General features: G+C 40.8%; 1 protein-coding gene across 1 annotated transcript in view; it reads right to left on the reverse strand.

The window, feature by feature from the left end:
* Lama1 (laminin subunit alpha 1) overlaps nt 1-21,983 on the reverse strand; it is a 155,697-nt gene that overhangs the window by 35,518 nt on the left and 98,196 nt on the right. The window contains exons 25-39 of the mRNA XM_070028852.1: nt 21,461-21,640; nt 19,594-19,779; nt 18,253-18,380; nt 16,768-16,888; nt 15,069-15,206; nt 12,939-13,060; nt 11,587-11,673; nt 11,158-11,351; nt 9,783-9,925; nt 7,721-7,810; nt 6,585-6,696; nt 5,045-5,207; nt 3,968-4,178; nt 3,055-3,171; nt 2,781-2,944 (exon numbers count right to left, since the gene is read on the reverse strand). Coding sequence (XP_069884953.1) covers nt 2,781-2,944; nt 3,055-3,171; nt 3,968-4,178; nt 5,045-5,207; nt 6,585-6,696; nt 7,721-7,810; nt 9,783-9,925; nt 11,158-11,351; nt 11,587-11,673; nt 12,939-13,060; nt 15,069-15,206; nt 16,768-16,888; nt 18,253-18,380; nt 19,594-19,779; nt 21,461-21,640 — 2,156 coding nt within the window. The remainder of the gene's footprint in view (nt 1-2,780; nt 2,945-3,054; nt 3,172-3,967; nt 4,179-5,044; nt 5,208-6,584; nt 6,697-7,720; nt 7,811-9,782; nt 9,926-11,157; nt 11,352-11,586; nt 11,674-12,938; nt 13,061-15,068; nt 15,207-16,767; nt 16,889-18,252; nt 18,381-19,593; nt 19,780-21,460; nt 21,641-21,983) is intronic.

Consider the following 21,983-nt stretch of genomic DNA (forward strand, 5'->3'; position numbering starts at 1 on the left):
AAGCAAGAAAAAAATTGAACCCAAAGTTACTAGATGGAGCGAGATAACAAAATGAGATAACAAAATAAGAGCTGAAATTAACAAGATAGAAACTAAGAAAACTATAAATAAAATTAATATAACAAAAACCTGTTTTTTTAAAATAAAATTGAAGGACATCTGGCAAGATTAACTAAAAAAAGAAGAGGGGAGACCCAAATCAATATGATCAGGGATGCCACAGGAAAAATTACAACAAACATCCAAGACACCCAAACAAGTATAAAGAACTATTTCCAGGATCTATACTCACTAAGGAAGGAAAACCTAGCAGAAATGGATGCATTTTTAGAGAAATACAAATTGCCCAAATTGAACCAAGAAGAAATAAATCAATTAAATAAGCCAATAACTGGGGCTGGGAAGGTGGCTCAGTGGTAGAGTGCTTGCTTTGCATGCTTGAAGCCTTGGGTTCTATCCTCAGCACCACATAAGCAGAAAAGTCCAGAAGTGGTTCTATGGCTCAAGTGGTAGAGTGCTAGCCTTGAGCTGAAGAGCTGAAGGATAGTGCCCAGGCCAAGTTCAGGCCCCACGACCGATAAAAAATAAGCCAATAACTTACAATGAGATAGAGGAAGCAAGCAGAAGTCTTCCAACAAGGAAAAGTCCAAGATCAGATGAATTCACTACGGAATTCTAAAAAACCTTTAAAGAGGAACTAATACCCATACTCCTCAAGCTCTTCCGAGAAAAAGAAACACAGGGAATAATCCCAAACTCATTCTATGAAGCCAGTATCACACTCATCCCCAAACCAGGCAAGAGCCAACAAAAGAAGAGAACTACAGACCAGTCACTTTGATGAACACAGAAGCAAAGCTCCTCAATAAAATTTTAGCCAGCAGAATCCAGAAACATATAAAAAAAATCAAACATTATGATCAAGCAGGCTTCATTTCAGAGATGCAGGGATGGTTTAACATGTAAATCAATAAATATAATCTATCACATCAATAGATCCAAGGTCAAGAACCACATGATTATCTCCAATGATGTGGAAAAGGTTTTTGATAAAATACAATATTCATTCATGTTAAATGCTCTGGAGAAAATAGAAATAGAAGGAACATTCCTTAAAACAATAAAAGCTATATACGACAGACCAATAGCCAATATTATAGTAAATGGGGACAAACTACAACCAATTCTCCTAAAATCAGATACAAGGCAAGGATATTTACTCTCTTCACTCCTCTTCAATATAGTTCTGGAATCCTTAGCCAGAGCAATAAGGCAAGAAAGGGACACTAAAGGGATCTGCATAGGGAAGAAAGAAATTAAACTATCCCTATTTGCAGATGACATGATATTATATCTTAACAATCCCCAAAACACTCCCAAAGTGCTAGAGCTTATAAACCATTTTGGCAATGTAGCACGATACAAAATTAGCCCACAAAAATCAGTACCTTTTCCATACATCAACAATGTAAAAGCAGAAAGGGAAATCAAGGAAACAACCCCATTCACAATAACCTTAAATAAATATCTAGGAATTAACCTAACCAAAGATGTAAAGGAACTATTTAATGAAAACTATAAAAGCCTAAAGAAAGAAATCATAGAGGATACCAGGAAATGGAAAGACCTTCCATGTTCTTGGATAGGCAGAATTAATATAGTGAAAATGGCCATACTGCAAAAAAATGATATACAATTCAATGCAATTCCTATTAAAAAATCTCAATGACATTCTTTACCGAAATAGAGAAAACAATCCAAAAATTCATATGGAACAACAAAAGACCTAGAATAGCCAAAGCAATTCTAAGCAAAAGAAACAATGCAGGAGGGATCATGATACCAGATTTCAAGCTCTACTATAGAGTCATAATAACAAAGACAGCTTGGTATTGGTACAAACACAGACCCGAAGACCAATGGAATAGATTAGAAGATCCAGACATAAAATCACATACCTATAGTCAGCTGATATTTGACAAAGAAGCCAAAGACATACAGTGGCAAAAACATAGCCTCTTCAACTATTGGTACTGGTAAAACTGGGCAGCTACATGCAGAAAACTAAAAGTGGACCCCAGCCTGTAACCAACATACTGTCTTGCAATGGATCATTCTGTGTCCTTCTCAGCATTTTGTTATTCCCTTTCCCCTCCCCAAATTAGACAAATGTATATGCAAGAGGTAGGGTACCAAAATCAAGTACAGTGACAACAGGGGATATATAAAATGTATTTGTGACTTTAACTAAGTACCACTAGCCTACAATACTGTGAAGTTTGTGTACTCAATCTCAATAAAATATTATTTTTAAAAAAGAAGATAAGTGGAAAAAATTGGATTACAATGGTAAGCCTTCAGATAGTAGGAAATAATTAAGGGAACTTATTAACTTAATTAACTAGAAACTTTAGCGGTAGAGTATGGGCTGCTACCTCCTCCACTCAAATCTTCATCTCCCAAAAGGCATGATTTATAGAGAAATTATATCCTTTGTACATCCCACACAGAACCTAACAAAGCACTGCGCATCGGATAGGTGTTTAGCTGCCTGGTAGCTTAGTATGTACCATGCTACTGTTTTTCATTCCTCTTCAGTTCCACCAAAGGCAAACTATTTAAGTACACCCAGGAGAAATCTGACTTGCGATGCAAATCAAATAGAAGTCCTCATATTATACAGAAGAATAAAAGTTATTCAACACTATAATCAAACTAGTCATCCTTATTGTGATCAATGGACCACCATCCCCTGTATTCCTGAAAGCCTATGGCCTTACCTGTCCAGAGCACCTGCTAGACTTTGGAGCTCAGTGGCATGATATTCAGCTCTGTGCACAAGGTCAATTGCTTTCCTTTTTGACATCTGCATGACCAGATTGTCTACATGGTGCCTGATTTTGGCAGTCCACAGGAGGACCTCGTTCCAGTGCTGCTCCAGCTCCTACATGGAGGAATCAATTATGTAAACACATGCATATCTATTTAATAATGTTCATGCATATGCACAGGTGAGGTACATGATAATTTGTGGGAAACAAAGTTGTAACTTACAGCTAGAAGATTTTGTGCAGTATCTGCCTGTGTAGTGGCTGCATCCACCAGCCCTCTTCCTTCGACAACCAATTCTGAGGTCACATTTTGCTCTTCTTGAACACGCAGCTTTTCATTCTGCAACAAAAAAATCACCTTTTACTGGTATTTCATAAAAGCAAATCAGCGGCCAGGCACCAGTGGTGTACACCCGTCAGCTTAGCTACTTAGGGAGCTTAGATGTGGAGGATTGAGATGTGAAATCAGACCAGGTATAAAAGTCTAGGGGACTCCATCTCCAAAATAACCTAGCAAAAAGCCAAACTGGAAACATAGTTCAAAAATGGCAAGGTGTCAGCCAAGCAAGGTAAGTGCGAGGATGGGGCTCTGAGTTCAAATAAAAAATAAAATAAAATTTAAAAAAGCTGAGCACTAATGGGTTGTGCCTATAATCCTAACTCTTCAGGAGGCTGAGGTCTGAGGGTCATGGTTTAAAGCCAGTCCCAACAGAAAAAAAACCTAAGAAACTCTTATCTCCAATTAACTATCAAAAAGGCTTTAGTGGGCTATAGCTCAAGTGGCAGAGTGCCAGCCTTGAGTGAAAAAAGCCAAGCCAGACTTTGAGGTCCTGAATTCAAAGTCCCAGTAATGGCATCACACACACACACACACACACACACACACACACACACACACACACACACACACACACACACACACACACACACACACACACACACACACACACACACACACACACACACACACACACACACACACACACACACACACACACACACACACACACACACAAAGTTTTAGGTCCTAAAGCCACATGCTAAAACTCACTTTATAGGAGGCTAACAATGATACTGTCCACATGGCGTATGTGACTACCATTCCTACTGAGCCGGAGCCAGCTGGTTAGACTCACACTGAATTTTCCCAGGCTGGCCTTGACGATGTGCAGCAGGCGGTTGCTCTCCTGGGTCTTGGTCTCTGCTTCCCTCAGAAGCTCATCCACAGCCTGCAGTTCACTGCTGTGCTTTGAAAGGAGGCGGCTGGCTGTTTGCATTAACACTTCCAAATGTTTCTGTGGCTTCTGGAAATTTTTCTGAATTTGTGACAGTAAGTCTTCAGCAGCCCTGATAAATATAAATGGTTCAAATAGTAAGTAAATGAGCCACAAAACTTATTTTCTGAAATGTTTTCTGAGTGGTTTATTGGAAATAAGAGTCTCACCGACTTTCCTGCCTGGGCTGGCTTTGAACCATGATCCTCAGATCTCAGCCTCCTGAGTAGCTAGGATTACAGGCATGAGCCACTGGTGCCCGGCACTGATTTTTTAATATATATTTTTTATTGTAAAGATACTGTATGAGGGGTTACAGTTACATGAGCAAGGTAATGAGTCCATTTCCTATCGAGCATTGTTATCTCCTCCTTTGTTTTTCCCCTACCATCCTTTTCTTCCCCACCTCCTTGTCACAGAATCAAAAGATAACATCTCATTGAATCTGAACTGAGACAGTCAGAGCTACATTCTTTATTAATGATAGTAACTGATCTTTCACTATAATTTGTCAGGAAATTGAAACAAAACAACTGTTCTCTGATTCTCTGTAAATTTATCAATTCTGGTTTTATGATAGGGCTTTCTGCAGCCAGTTAGGAAGTGAGTCATATAAAATCTTGTAAGTTCTAACTGTTTAAAGGATATAATTAATGCCATGAATAAATATAAGCTTTAGGAAGTCAAAATATCTTTTCCTTTCTCTTATAAGTATGTCATCAAAATGCCTGTTTGACAAGAGATCAACATTAAGTTTATAGTTTCACAGAATAAAATTCCATCTTGCAAATACTTTCAGTGAATATTAATTTTCTGGTGATTCCATTCCAGATGAACTTTAAAGAAGTCCATTGAAATGCTTCATAAAATACCCTCTTCTCCCTCTGTCTCCCAATTCTCATCTCATTGGCGGTGTTGTGAAGTGTGTTTGGAACTTACTTGAGTTCATGGGTAACATTTTCATGCAACTGAGTGAAACTCCTTTTCCGAATCCCTTCCAGCAAAGATGAAATATTCTGTTGCAGATTTTGAAGAATAGAACTGGGTGGCTGGAAATCTCCATCCATAGTCTGGTTTAAAGTTGCTGCCTTTTCAAGGATTTCTATAAAGAAAATACACCAATCATGTATTAACTCTCTCTCCGTGGTTGACATTACTTAATGAAAGAACAGAGAATACTCTTGGGTAAAGACTGCTCTGTTCAGCTAGGCTGGGTTGCAACTTTAGGCCAGGACCTATCCTGGCCAAGCAAGAGCATGCCATGCTTCCCAGTGAACTTTGAACAGCCCTTAACGGAACATTGCTGAACTGTGGATTGCTGGTTTATTTAATACCTCCTTTTCGTATTGTTTATGAAGGAAAACTCAGTCTTCACCTCAGCATTTTCTCATCATAGACAAGACATAGAGGTTTCTCAATGAACAGATAAACCACCAACACTTGATACTAGCAAACTTGCTCCACCTTGTTTGGTTGGTGCTCTACTACTTCAGTTATGCCTCTAGCCCAGCTTCTTGATGATTTTTGGAAATAGAGGCTTGCAAACTTTCTGCATGGGCTAACTTCAGACATCCATCCTATGGAACTCAGCCAATTGAATAGTTAGTATAGTAGGCCAGAGCACCTGGTGCTCAGTGATACTAATCTTTTTTATTTAGTAAAGACTTTCTGTTCTAATAGCTTCTTGCTTTTTGCCTTAAAAGGTCTAATTGTCATTGACTTCTATATGCTTAATTAATTTTTAAGTTATCCTTAATTACTTGTACAAAGGGATTTCAATTCAACATATCAGTTTATGAATATAATGCATCTTGATCAATATTACCCCTTCCATCATTCTCTGCCATCTCTTCTAACACCAGTCCTCCCCTCAAGCTCAATTTTCACATAAATACATTGGATATTATACTATATTCACCCACCTTTCTCACCATTCATTTTCCCTCTCTCTCCTTGGCCACTCCTGCTTTCACATAACACATGTTTCAGCTTCCTGTTACTCATTTTGTTCTAGATTTATAAAGCCCTAACACTAATCCAAAAAGAATATGAGTCTATAGCCAGAAAACTAAGAATAGCAGACTAAAAGCCAGATGAGATTCAACTGTGAAGTAAACAAATTATTGTAATAGGTGGATAAGTTCTGGAACCAAACCAAACCCCCAATCTGTCAGCTCCTATTCTGAGCAAAAGAACTGAGAGACATCTTATCAACCATCCTGAAATGGGACTACAGAATTAAAATGTGAGACACTGTAAAAAAAAATAAGAAAGGAATTGTGTTTGGTTCAAGAGAAGACTCTCAGTGAAAACTATGCCCACATATTTTCCATCCTCAAACAAAATAGTATTCTAGTCCCGTGGCTCCAGAAGTCCCGTGTAACAAGACATAGACATTTGTCCACACATTTAATAAAGTGTTTGAGACTCTTCCTACCAAACAAGTAAGGAATCCTTAGATGAGACCCCAGTAAACTACCTTTGCTGTTTCTCAGCAGCAGCTCAATGGATGTGGCCAAATCTTGACTCTCATTGAGGATTCTCTCTGTTGCCATGTTCACCTGCTCGCTGCTTGTCAACACTCTAGTAAGCTGACAGAAACGAAAGGTCTTGGGTTAGTGTGCCTTTAAGTAAAACACAATTGCAGTATCCCAATCTTAGCCTCTTTTAAGTAACAAAATAATTCCCAAGTATATAGTAAAGCTGCACACTATCATGTAAATCAATTTAGCACCTCTAGATTGGACATGCATCAAGTGGTTCATGCAATAATGTACTAATCACTTAGTATGGTCTCCCTTATGTAGGTCAGGCTGGTCTTGAACACACACACACACACACACACACACACACACACACACACACACACACAGAGGCATGCAGAATTACTGTCCTTAGGGCCATAATGAACAAAACAATTTAATTAAGCACAAGAATAATGAATGCAGACAAGAGACTCAGCAGAAATGGTATTCATGAGGCACAGGAGTTCACTGAGCAGTCCTGGGGAAAGTACAGTAGTGTAACACTGACCAGTTATACAGTCACTTATTATCATTATCAGTTTTTATGTCATGGACATAATTGTAGGCTGTACTTTCATATGCTGCGGACATGAAGATATGCTTATTTGCCATTCCAAGTCCTACAATTAGCTTTGGCCCAGCCTGGGGCCTCATGTCACTGGGAAGTGCATGCTGAAGTCTAGCCATGTGCCTAATGAGCTGCAGGTCATTATTGGCTCTCAGTGGAGGGCCTTGTGCCACAATAGAACAGCCAATAGAAGACAATAGAACAGACTTAGGAGAAGGAAGAAATAGCAGCGATCTTTAACTCCACACATTTGCTTTGGGTTAGAGAAGACCAGGGAAATAAGATAGCCAAGCATCTGCCCAATTTTCCTTCCCCACTAGAGGTGCCAACAGAAACTGAGTCAGGATCCTTTTCCTGCTAAACCACAGAACTAGGCAAGACTGGAACCATTTGATGATAAAGTGCTCAGAGTAAAGTGCCTGAGAAGTGAAGGCTATGCTGACCTAATCAGAGCCTTCCAGACAGCCCCAAGGGGTTGTGTTGAGCCTCATCTGGCACTGGGTCCTCCTGCAGAGAACTTACCTCCTTTTGTAGGTTGTCTGTCTCTTCTACAACACCATCAAGCTGGATTTCTGTCTGATTCTTTTGAGTGTATTTTTTAAATAAGGACTCCTAAGAAGAGCAAAAAGAATATTGTAATGCTTTGAAGTACTTAACCAAGAAATCACTTAGTTCTTTTTCACTGTTGTTCATAGAAATACTACTTTCCTGGAAACCCTCATTTTAAAATAAAATGGCTCATACTTACCTATAATTAGGTTTTGATTATTGGTATATAATTTTGCATTGCCACCTTTAACATCATATTTCCCATTCAGATATAAATTTAAAATGTGTTGTGTTAAGCAGAATTGGAGACTGATACATAAAGATGATGAATGGAATTGCATTAAACTAAAAAGTTCCTACATAGCAAAGAATATGGCCAACAAGCTAAAAAGACAGCCTACAGAAGGAAGCCTACATCAGACTATGTCTTACTAACCAGAATATACAGCAGAGAGCTTGAAGAAATTAAACCCTTCAAGAAATAACAACTCAATTAATAAACAGGTTAATGAGCTAAAGAGAGACTTCTCAGAAGTAAAAATGGCCAATAGACACATAAAAAAGCTCAACATCTCCAGCCATTAAGGAAATACAAGTCAGAACAACTTTGATATTCCACCTCATTCCAGTTAGAATGGCCATTACCAAGAAAACAAACAATAACAGATGCTGGTGAGGATGTGGCCAGAAGGGAACACTACTACTACACTGTTGGTGGGAATATAAACTTGTTTAACCACTCTGGAAAGTATGGAGGTTCCTCAAAAAACTAAACACAGAACTACCCTATGATCTAGCAATTCTACTCCTTGGTATTTATCCAAAAGACTACAAACCAGGATATAGTACAGCCACCAGCACAACCATGTTCATTACAGCACGATTCACAGTAGCCAAGGTATGGAGTCAGTGTCTCAGTGAATGACTAGATCAAGAAAATGCAATATATATACACAATGGAATTTTACTCATCTATTAGAAAGAATGACATTATACCATTTGTAAAGAAATGGAAAGACTTGGAAAAATGATGTTAAGTGTAGTAAGTCAGTCCCAAATCAGACAAAGGATGCATGCTTTATCTCATATGTGGCAGCTAGAATTAGCTTATAAACTTGTAAGTAGATATATTAGGTGGTATGCAAGTGTAGACAAATGAATTAACTGAAATACAGTAGATTCAAGGGAAAACTCAGTGTAATTCCTTAGAAAGGCAAAGTCAAAATTCCACAAAATTAACACCAGGAATCAGAGACTTGAAAGGGGTGGGGTGAGGCTAAGCAGAGAAGGGTAGATGAATGAAGAGAAGGGAGGAGAATGCAGTTAAGAGTATATCCTACAAAACTAAGAAGAGTTAGGGAAGGGGTGCTTTGGGAGATATGGGTGAGGATACTGAATGGGGGAACATTGATCCAGATGCATTGTATTCATAAACTGCTTTATTAAATGGCAATTCCTTTGTACAACCACTTAAAGATAATAAAAACTGCAAAAAATACTTCTTTCTTTTCTCCATTTTCTGTGCTTCTACTAAGGCTTGAACTCAGGGCTTTGCACTCTCATTCGGCTTTTTTGCTCAAGGCTGTTACTTTTCTACTACTTTACAACTGTAATACCTCTTTCTAGCTTTTGCTGGTTCATTGGAGATAAGAGTCTTATGGACTTTTCTGCCTTGGCTAGCTCTGAACTGCAATCCTCAGATTTCAGCCTCTTAAGTAGGATAACAGGCACTAGCCACCAGCACCTAGTAGGATATTTTCTTACTCCAGAGGATAGAACAATGACCACGGAATAGAGCATACAAAATGATCTCTGCCGAGTAACTCCTAACCATTAGAGAGCTGTCATTCAGGAACTCAAGGCAGGTGTGAGATGACCAGTGTCTGTCTCTGACGAGGCAATGCTGGCAACTTTTTAAGAAATATGGTGGACATGAGGATCCTACATGGCTGGAAATAGACAGAGTGATTCCTACCATCTACCATCCCACTGACACACACACATTTCTATCTGTCTTTGCATTCCCAGTACCTACCTGGAAATACCGAGTCTTGTTTTCCAGGTCTGATAAAATTCCATAAGGAGCAGGGAAAATGCCAGTGAGGTTCACAGAGAGAATGGCATCACCAACATTATCCAAGTCATTCAGCAGCACACCTACACACTCATCATCACAAGCTAGAGAAGAAAAAGAGAGGAGTTAAAGCTCATGCAAAGCTGTTTGTCCTGTGTCCCATGACTTGCATGAGCCAGCTATGCTTAGAATCTAGGTGGGCAAAGAACATGCCACATCTCCAAGGACCACAGCTGATCTCATTCTCACTGCAGCTGGGAGGGATCAAATGGCAGGCAGTGCTGAGCCACTAAAGTGATGAGACAGAGCCTCAGGTCTCAAATGATATCCTTAGGGTTACATAGAAAGAAGCCACTGAGCCTCAAGTGGTACATGGTCCATCACACTCCACAACCTGTTTGGTCTAGCTGCTTATCTTTAGCTAGGGCCAAGTTCAAGGGCACACAGAACACCTTGCCAATGCCAGCTTCCTGTCATACAGTTAGCAGGTATTCTCTTAGGGAGCACAACTGAAGGATAGTGGAAAAGACAATGGGGGGCCTTTGTTTATATCACAAAAATGAAGGCTCCAAAGCTCCCCAATCTGCAATGTTCATATTCCTTCCTAAGCTTCCCATAAGTCCCTAGAAAAACATCTCAAGATGACTATGTCTTATACATGTTGGTAACTCAGAATAACAAGAAAAAAGAACTGAGCTCCAGTGAAATTTGAGCAACATCAAAGACTACCTAACAGTAGAATTTCCTCTAGTACACTGATGGATCCTGGGTTTCACTCCAGGAAAAAGTGATGAAGATAAACTGTGAAGTCACAATTACTGTGCTGCTTTGGATGCCAGGGAAACAAACGTTTAGTATACCAGGACCACCTGCTTCAGTGTGCAAAAGCACAGAATTCAGCAGCTACAAGAGCAATCTACATTCAGTAAAAATAATAAAAATAGGCCAGGAACCAGTCACTCACATTTGTAATCCTAGCTATTTAGGACATTGTGGCTCAAAGCCTGCCCAGGCAGGAAAGTCTGTGAGACTCCAAGTAGCCAGCAAAATGCTAGGAGGGAAGCTATGGCTCAAATGATAGAGTGCTAGTCTTAAGAAAAAAGCTAAACAAGAGCATGGGGACCTGAATCCAAGCCCTGTCTCACACAAATAGATAAATCATGATAAAGACAGAGACAGATAGATAGGAAATAATGAATAAAATATAAAATAAAAAGTACAATAAAATCTGTGTGGTACACTGCTGACCCAATAGCACCACAATCACTGTCTCCTCACTGAGGCAGATAGTTGAGAGGGACACCTAGTTTTAAACATGCAGAGGAGGAACACCCACAAACACAGCGGCTCTCCACCAGCATGTGTCTTGGCTGGCATTCCTCACATCGGAGCCCAGCGGCCCCTGGTTTGCAGACACACTGGCCGGATGTACGGTCACAGTCACTGTGAATGGAGCCATGTGGGTTGCAGTCACACTTCTGACAGCTGCCACCTGGCACTTGAGGGTTGCCATGGTAGCCTGTGGAGCACCTATGGAAAGGAAGAGATTACTGCAGTCAAAGGTAGTCAGGAAAGACACATACCTGATCCTGGCAATCATTTCTACCTAATGAAATGCAAAGCATGCTTCCACCTTGGGAGATCTAGGTTTGGAATAGTAATTAGGCCTCACATCCATTAAGAACACACAAATTGATCATGACTTCCAAATCACTATGCTAAGTGTCTTCCAAAGGGGCAGGCATCTCTAGGATCAACAGCGTACCTTTCGCAGAATTGTCCTTCATGGCCTGGGACACAGGCATCACAATGGAAGCCACCAGCACCCTCCGGCACACAGGTGGGACTGAAACTGGAAGAAAAGATTTTTTTTCATGAATTTTCAGGTATGGAGCTTAAAAGCCTTCTGATAGTTCTTATTCATCACTTTGGGGGAATGCCATACTCTCCAAAAGTTAAGCAGCTACAATGATAATTGGACAGACTTTACAGAGTTAGACTTGATGGGCCAAAAGGACAATAATGATGCACGAAATGTTAGGTCTGCACGTATCATGTGTTCCAGAGACACTGAAGAGGTAGACTAGCAGAAGAACAACAGGTTCCCTCTAGACCCCCCCTTTTTTATATTTTTTATTGTAAAAATTCTGTACAGAGGGGTTACAGCTACATGAGTAAGGTAATGAGTACATTTCCTATCAAGCATTGTTGCCTCCTCCTTTGTTTTTCCCCTATCATCCCTTCCTTCCCACCTCCCCAACTATTCCCTCCCCCCATCCTCCATCCCTCTAGGTTTGATTACTCAGAAGCTCATCTGCTTTATGAACTCATGTTTTTCTGCTCATTCCTCGTTTTTCAAACCCTTCCACAATTTAAATTACCCAGGCGCCATCTAGAGGCTACCTTGCATACCTGTAAATAATTCAAAACCAGAGCCAACTGAATTCAACAAAGCCTGCTAGAATCAAGTTGGGATCCTCCTGGGCTAGGAGGATTCCAGATGCCCCCTCCCTCAGTGTGTTCCCTCCTCCTCCCCCCAACTTCCAACTGATTTTACTCCCTCAGTGGTGAGGAAAAAGACTTCAATGGAAACACAAAATACTCTGGAAAAAGTAAAGTCTGTGTTTTGGGTCCTCTCAGATGCAAAGTACACCTAGAATGTTGGCACCCTCACAATCTCCTTTGAGTTTAGTAATAAGGATGGGGAAATAATGAAACTTTTTGTGATGGAAAAATTAAAATGCAGTATTCAAACTACAGAAATGTGCAGAGCAGAAAGGTGAACTATCCATTACAATATTTCTTTGTGGCTTACATATGCCCATGTTCCATGGATATGGTAATATAAAGGAGTAAGAATTCATTCCACAGTGGCACCATACCATACCTTCACTTACGTACTTCCTTTGGGCATGATGCTTGTTATTTTCTTTAAGGTAGGGAGTTTGAACTCAAGGCTTTGTACTTGCTCAGCTTGCTTGCTGAGTTAGCACTCTATGACATGAATCATGCCTCCAGCATGGACTTTTGCTTGTTAATTGGAAATCCCATGGATGTTTCTGTCTGCCCAGGCTGGCTTTGAAGCCAGTGTGCCAGGTTGCACTTGTACAGACTCACCTGGCAGGGGGGTGGTGAGGACAGGCACATGGAGAGCAGTCCTGTGGGGAGCCTGTCACTGTCCCATAGTAGCCAGGGGCACACACATCACAGTGGTCACCAGCTGTGTTAGCACGACAGTGCTGGAGCCAAGAAGAAAGCAAACACAGGGCAAGGGTTAGCCATCATTCTTACATGGTAACAGCTAAACATGACCAGGTTGCATATTAGCTAATCCATCCTTGCTTGCTTCCTTTCTTCCTTTCCTCCTTCCTTCCTCTCCTCCTTCCTTCCTCTCTTCCTCCCTTCCTTTTTCTTAAGGAAGGAGCATTTTTCTTCATTTTTTTAATCCTTGAAAGCTTTCCAGCTCTGGGGTCTTCATTCATTGTAAGACTATATTCATGGAACACATTCTATAAATTATTCTGGAAAACAGCCTGGAGAACCCTTAAAAAAATTGTCCTTTCAGAACTTTGAAATCAGGATAAAAAATATCCAGTGACCCACAGATGATTCCAAAGCTGGTTGAGGCTCAGCCAATACATGGAGGAATTTGATGCATCAGAAGTAAACCAGTAGAGGATTTAGAAAACAGGTGATAAGAAAAAATTCATGGCCTTAGCACACCACCAACTGACTCATGTAGTAATTACTATTAGACTTGTTATCTTCCTATTAAAACAGAGTACATTTTTTTTAAGCTAAAAGCATGAGCAATACTGTCTTCTGATTCTAATTTCAAATCTGCTTTTGCTCAATCCATCATTATTTGTTCAGCCACTGTGCATGGCCTTGAGGTCTACTGCTGCTGAGATGGAAAGGCATCAAAGCCAATGGAAAGGCATGTACAGCCAAAGCCCCCAGTAAGCTCTCAGACAGACTCTCCCTTACAGCCCTGGCAATGAGAGATTATATTGAAAGAAAGCTGTTTAATATTCAAAAAATTATTTGGTTGGGTGCCGATGGCTCACATCTGTAATCCTAGCTACTCAGGAGTCTGAGATGTGAGGATGGAGGTTCAAAGCCAACCAGGACAGAAAAGTCTGTGAGACCTTATCTCCAATTAACCATAAAAAAAAGCTTGAAGTGAAGCTGTGGTGCAAGTGGTAGAGCCAACTGTATCCTCATTAAGCTTATTTTACTTTGCATGGCTATAATAATGGATATTCTATGTATATTGAGGACAGCAAAAGTAATGACATGTGTTTTTCACTGTGGAAATAATGTGGTCCCCTTTCCCCCCTAACTTCACCTGTGCACTGCTATCATTTACGGGGTTTTTTTTTTCTCCCAGAAGAAACTGCATTTAAAATCCATGTATAAGACATCCTGATTGGAAGAGGAAGTTGGTTGTGTGTGGCTGACCAATCTTAATTTAGTAATATATTAAAAAGGAGCAAATGCAGAGCAAGATACAAATAATGTATTGTGTTATTCCAGTTGAATGTGTGTGTGTGTGTTTGCGTGTGTATGTGTGTGTGTGTGTGTGTGTGTGTGTGTGTGTGTGTGTGTTCAGTACTAGGCTTAAATTCAGAGCCTTGAGCTCTTGCTTGGCTTTTTACTCAAGGCTAGTGCTATACCACTTGAGACACAGCTCCACTTCCAGCTTTGTGCTGGTTAATTGGAGATAAGATCTTGCCTTACAGATTTCCCTGCCTGGTCTAGATTCAAACCCTAATCCTCATCTCAACCTTGTGAGTAGCTAGGATTACAGGCATGAGCCACTGGTGCCTGGCTGAATGTATATTTTTCAAAATGCAAGGGGAGAGTACTACTTTCCACAGAGAAACCCATTTCCATAAGCATTTATTTATTTTAGACCTCTAGGTGAGCCTTCAAATTCCATGACTACAACTTTCTCATCTACTCTGGCCTTAGCCACCAGACCTGCAAATAAAAATAAGAACTTTAACCTAATCCCCAGCTGATGCCCTTGATAAACAAACTCATAAATGAAGTAAAACTTGTAAAATAATTTCCACTGGCTATATGAGACCACTTAGCTACGCTTTCCTCCAGGAGCCATATTTTGTATTTGGGTACATTTAGCCTCTTGCTAAACGAAGAAACTGTGTATTCCATTTAGTAATGACTACACAGCGGGCATTTGTCACTCAGGGTCTACAGGCCAAACCCACAGGATAAGCGTACCAGACACTTCCCAGTTTCTGGGTCACAGGAGTCACTGTGGTTGTTGCAGCTGCAGGGCACACAGGGAGCAAGCAGAGGGGGAGGTCCTCTGCCACCATCTTCTGGAAGTTTCCCTCTGTGGTACCCAGGGGCACAGTCCTGAAGGCATGAGAAAGGACAAAAAAGTGACCAATCTGTTTATAAACTGAGTAAAGAATTCAGATACATTTGACCAGGACTGATGTTTCAATGGCCAATGAGCATGTGGGAAGTTTAACATTGCTATCATGAAAGAAATACAGGTCAAACACAAATACAAATCATGAAAGATACCATCTCTCACCCAGTAGGCTGTCAAGAGAAAAAGACAAGTAGATGGACACATAGAGAGGGTCATTAGTATATATACACATAAGCACATGGACTGAAGTATGGGTTTTGCCGGGGAGAACAGCAATGGTGTAACTCCTTCGACAACTAACTTATGGCTTAACAAAATGAAGCATGTTTTTATTGGGAAGGTGTGAGGACAAAGGAAGGGAGAACAGAATAGTGGAGAGAGGAAAGATAGGTAAATACATTCATGGTCCTCAATGTACATGTGTGAAAAATGGAGCCAGGTAACTTGAAGGAATGGGTGGGGGGTTGGGAGAAAAGGGAGAATGGTGGAGGAATGACACTGATCAAGATGCATTGTACTCAGAAACTGACATGTTGAAATAAAACCCTTTAGTACAACTACTGAGAGATAATATAAAACTGAAGATAAATAATATTTTTAAATAAAACAATAAAAAAGGAAAATGACAAATGATTGTGAGGATCTGTGGGTATGGAGAAACTAGAAGAGTATGGAAGTTCCTCTAAACTTGAAAATTGAATTATATGATCCAGTAATTTTTATATCTTGGATGCCCAAAAGAATTTAATGCAAAAACTTGAAGAATATTTGTATTCTCCTTTTCACAGCAATCTATAGCCAAAAAGCAGAAGCAACCCAAGTACCCACAGAAGGATAAATAAACAAATTAATGAAATTAATCCATATAATAAAGTATTACTCATCCTTAAAAAGGAAGTTCATGCTGGTGCCGGTGGGTCATGCTTATAATCTTAGCTACTGAGGAGGCTGAGACCTGAGGATCATGGTTCAAAGTTTACCCAGGCAGGAAAGTCCATAAGACTCTTATCTCCAATAAATTACCAACAAACCTAGAAGTGGAGCTTTGGCCCAAGTGATAGAGTGCTAGCCTTGAGCAAAAGAAGCTCAGAGACAGAGCCCAGGCCCTGAGTCCAAAGCCACAAGACCAACACAAATATACAGGCTACCATACAACATGGATGAACCTTGAGGGTATTAAGTTAAGTAAAAAAGCCGGTCACAAAATTCCAAATGCTGGCTGGACATCAGTGGCTCACACCTGTAATCCTAGCTACTCAGGAGGCTGAGCCCTGAGGATTTAAAATAAATATATCTATGATAAATGTTGTATGGTGTATTATATATAATAATATATAACATATAATGCATTATAGATAAGTATACATATCACATTATGATATATATAATACACATAATTTTAGAAAAAATTTGCTCACAAAGAAATTTTAAAAATGACAACTAAGATACACATGGGCTCTGTTCCTCACTTGGAGTTGCTATAAATAAGCAGATTTCATCTTGAAACCAGAAATCAGAGTTTAACTGAAGTCTCCTTACCTGGCATGAGAATCCAGTGGTGCCTGGAGGACAAATGCAGCTCTCTAATCGAGAGGCTGACTCCCCCCTGGGATGTAGATCCCCAGCCTTTCTGCCAACCTCCATTGAAATATTTGAGATTCTGTGCACAGAAGGCATGAAAAAGCCAGAACAGAAATGTTAATGTTTGAAAAACTTCTACAAACATTGCAAGTGACACAAACATTTGCATATAGATTAAACTAGAGAATTCCTACCACTCTAGGGTAGGGCCCACTCATGACTGCAAACACAACTCACTGCAGTGTGAGCATGGCATACCTCAGTGACTGTACTCAGCTAGCAAGTTAGGACTAGGAATGACGTTGCAGGAGACACGGATGAAAGACCTCTAAAAGGACTGGCTTGCATAAGTCCTAATGCCTAAGTACTCAAAGTCCTAATAATAAACTGGGTACTGGTGGCTCATGCCTGCTAATCCTAGCTAATCAGGAGGCTAAGATCCAGGATCATGATTCAAAGCCAACCAAGGCAGGAAAGTCCATGAGACTTACCTCCAATTAACCACAGAAAAAGCAGAAAGCAGAGGTGTGGCTCAAGTGGTAAAGCATCAGCCTTGAGCAAAAAAGCTCAGGGACAGCATCCAGGCCCTGAATTCAAGGCCTAGTATTACACACGCGCGCGCGCGCGCGCGCACACACACACACACACACACACACGTATTAAAATGAGTAACTAGATGATGCCTGTGTTCTTTATATATCATTACAATGTATAGACCTTTCAGCTTTTAAGAGCAAAAATGAGCAACTTTCCTTTTCTTTTTCTTTTCTTTTTTCTTTTTTGTCGGTTATGGGGCTTAAACTCTGAGCCTGGGCGCTGTCCCTGAGCTGTTCAGCTCAAAGAGAACACTCTACCACTTGAGCCACAGCGCCACTTCTGGTTTTCCGAGTGTTTTATTGGAGATAAGAGTCTAATGGACTTTCCTGCCGGGCTGGCTTTGAACCGTGATCATCAGATCTCAGCCTCCTGAGTAGCTAGGATTACACGCATGAGCCACCAGCACCCGGCTGCAATTTTTTTTAATATTGTCTCCATCTAAAATTCACCATAATAGACTTACATTTTATTTAGACAAATGAGTGGGCAGTCAGTAACTTGTAACTTATACATTCCATCCATAGTTTGGATTCATTATCATAGTTATCATAATTATCATAGTTTGGATTTAGAAAGCCCTTGTACATTAAGTCTCCTAAGCCTGGTCCCCTGGGGAGATTACAGCAACTCTAGGAGGTAGGGTTTCCTTTCCCTTGGGTATTTTGTCACAGCAATGAAAAGCTGGCCAGCAGAGATATTACCATTTAACAAAACCTGGATAAGGAACAGATCCCTATTCCTACATGTATTCATGAAAATATAAATAACAGGAATGAAGTGAGTCGAATCCTTTTAGGTCCATGTCAAATAAGGAAAAGATTCAAAGTTCTAGACACTTCCAAATACCTGCTTTGCTGAAGTCCATGCCCATAGGATGCCTTGATGAGGATGTACTCAATATTGCTGAGAACAGACATAAAGTCTGAGCGGGTGACAGGCTTTTCAGAAACAGAGTTAAAATATTTCCAAAAATTCTGTGGATGAGAAATATACTCAGTGAAATTCTGCGTGAATATGACCTTATAGTGAAGACAGTTCTGTCATAAATGTTTTCAGAAATCATCTCTGACAAAGATCTGCATTTAAGATAAATAGATATACAGAACCTAAGACAGTGCCAGTCAACATTCAAGCATCAGCTGCTGTACAAGAGACATTTCCCAAGTTCTTACAAGTCCAGAGACTTCTGTGCCACACATGTGTGCAGGTTGATGCAAAAGCAGCATGGTGAAGCACTTAGCATGAAATTCCTACCAAATGCACATCTACTCCCCCTTGTCCTCAGGGAGCACATTCTAAAACCCCCACTGTATGCTTGGAATCTCCTATGGAACAAACCTCTACATGCTATGCTTTTCCTATACATTAATACTCACAAGTCAGTTTATAAACCAGGCACAGTGAGAGATTAAAAACAGTATGCAATAATGAAGTAGGACAATTACAAACAATACTGTCATTAGCTGAGTTCTGGTGACTTACCCCTCTCATTCTAGCTACTTGGAAGGACACTGAGATACCAAAGATCAAGGTATGAACCCAACCCAGGCAGAAAAGTCCCCAAGACTGTCTCCAATCAGCCAGCAAAAATCTGGGCTGGAGGCATGGCTCAAGTAGAACATCAGCCCTAGTCAGAAAGCCAAGCAAGCATAAGGCCCTGAGGTCCAACCCTAGCCCACAAACAGACAAGTTAATGTAATAAATTACTAGCATACTTCTCTTGTTCTTTGGAGCCATTATTAAGTAAAATAAGAGTAACTCTACTGACAGCTTATCTGAAAACCCTACCCTGGTACTAAATGTCCAACAGGCAGGCAGCATATGCATCCTGGACATGCTGGACAAAGCAATGTAAAATCCCAGGTAGGGATGAGAATGATGACACAATATTTCATCAGGCTGCTCAGAATGATGTACAATTTTCTATTGAATATGTCTGAGTTGCAATTGACAGTGGATAGCTGAAACTAAACCTCAATTAAGGGAGTGGGGATGGGGGAGGGCTTCTATGGACCTTTCTTGATGATCAGAAACCTGAACAGTATTTAGAAACCTTTCTAAAGCCCACTGGAAGATGCAACCCAGGGTGGTTTTGTTCCATCTATATTCAGCAGCTCTGGGCTTTTGTGTCAAGGATGGCCACGCTCCCTTTTTTAAGGAGCGTGTGTGGAAAGATAGCATGGTCACCTCGTGCATGGCCACCACTCGGTCTTGCCGCACTCCATTCTCTGGGGCTGGCTCGTCCATGTAGATGACGTGCTTCCGGGCCCGGCCTCCTTTGATGAGAACTTGAGGCTCATAATTGGAGGTGCCCGTACCAGTCGAAGAGTAGAAGGCCACAGTGTACCGCAATTTGCCTCCATAGGCCAGGAGCTAACAAGTAATAAACTCTTGTTTATTTCTCTGGGACAGCCTTGGTTTAAAAGCAAGCCTGCCACTATAAGAAAATAATGTTAAAAATACGTCACCCACAGTGGTACTCACTGGACACTATGTTGAAAATTAACTATACAACTTGAGGGTGGGATAGGAGGGGAAAACTGGGAGAGTGAGGGAGGGGATGACATTATCTAAAAAGAAATGTACCCTTTAACTGACTTATGTAACTGTAACCCTTCTGTATATCACCTTTATAATAACAATAAAATAAAAAAATACACCAACCAATACTTAGTAGGTAGGAGGATTTTCAGATCAAGGCTAGTCTGACAAAAAAAGTCACTGAGACTATCTGTTAACAAGCTAGGATAGTATAGTATAGTATAGTAGTTTATACCTGTATAGTATAGTATAGTAGTTTATACATGTAATCCCAGCTGCATGGAAGACATAGGAGAATCATGGTCTAAAGACGCCCAGGCAAAAGTATGAGACCCTACTTGAAAAAAAAAAAAACTAAAGCACAAGAACTGGGGACATGGCTCAAGTGGTAGAACATCTGCCTAGCAACTCTGATCCAGGCCCTACGGTCAATCTCCAGTATTGAGCAGGAGAAATAAGGGATGGGTGTGGGGGGAAAAGTATATCTAATGGGTGAAATGTCCGGTCTGGAATTTGCTTCCTTCTGATTCTTAGTTATGATTTATTCTGTTAACCCACCCTACACTTCTTCCTGATGATATCAATAGAGGTGAGCTCCAAAATAAATGAGTAGATTAACTTCTATTTTAGAACTCCTTTTAATTAAAAATAATATGTATAGCTGCTGGGCGCCAGAGGCTCATGCCTGAAGACCGAGATCTGAGAATCAGTTTGAAACCAGCCTGGGAAGGAAAGTTTGTGAGGCTCTTATCTCCAGCTAAATACCAAAAGGACAGAAGTTGAGCTGTGGCCCAAGTGGTAACTAACCTTGAGCCAAAAGACTCAGGGATAGCATTCAGGTCCTGAGTTCAAGCTCCAGTATCTCTCTCCCTCTCTCTCTCTCTCTCTCTCTCTCTCTCTCTCTCACACACACACACACACACACACACACACACACATACACACACACACACACACACACAATTATGTATGAAGCCTAGCATTGGTAGTGGTTCATGCTATAATCCTAGCTACTCAAGAGGCTGAGATATGAGAATTGAGGTTCAAAGCCAGCCCAGGCAGGAAAGTCCATGTGATTCTTAACTCTACTTAACCAGCAAAAAGCCAAAAGTGGAACTATGGCTCAAGAGCACTAGCCTTGAGTAAAAAGTTAAAATAGATAGTATCCAGGCTCTGAGTTCAATCCCCAGTACCACAACACCAAAAAATAATATGTACATGTGTGAGTGTGTGTCTAATAGAGTTTTGTGCGCAATTTTTAAACATCAGCTGAATTCGCACATAGACTCTGATATTTATATAAACAAAAAATGAGTCAGGCCTCTCACTACTCTTGTATAGTAGCTTCTCGAAACTCCATGTACATGAGTGATTTTTACCCCAACTGGGTATCTCTGCTTCCACATAGAAGAGGAACTAAGGATAGGAAGACACAGTCTACTCTGGCTTTAAATGCTCTCAGTGCCCCCTGGAAAGGGGCGTGGGAGTGGTGAGCAACCTAGTGTGTGCTCACCTGGTCTCCTTGGAAGTGCTTTGGCAGTCGCCAGTAGAATGGCTCTGAGTGGACATGCTGACGGACAGTAACGGCATCCAGCAAGACATCGGGGGCCTGGAAATGCACGCCCTTGGTCGTGCCCCACAGATCACTCTGTGATACCACACGCAGAAGAGGCTGATCGGAGGCCAGCGTTACCTAATCATGGAAAGGAGAACACACTTCTGGTTAAACGACGCCCCCACATTTGATCTGTTCGATGCCACAAATGTTTCCCAGATACAGTGCTTCAGGCCTTTGTCCTTCATATTCACCATCTGCATTAAAATGCCTACTGCCGTTTAGGGCCAGGCTCTTCTCACTCTAGAGCAAGAGACCATGGCAGGAAGGGGACAGCATGTTTTGGTTTTGTCTTCCTTCTCTGTAGGACAGCCTTCCATAGATCAGCCAGGAGCCAGCACCAATCCCCTTCAGTGCCAGGTCCATCTGTTTCCCTGGACAGCCCAAATGCAACTGATCCATTTCCTAACCAAATCAGAGG

The sequence above is a fragment of the Dipodomys merriami genome, unplaced genomic scaffold (assembly GCF_024711535.1).
Source record: "Dipodomys merriami isolate MVZ:Mamm:240054 unplaced genomic scaffold, mDipMer1.0.p SCAF_2, whole genome shotgun sequence".
In the NCBI taxonomy this organism is placed as follows: domain Eukaryota; kingdom Metazoa; phylum Chordata; class Mammalia; order Rodentia; family Heteromyidae; genus Dipodomys; species Dipodomys merriami.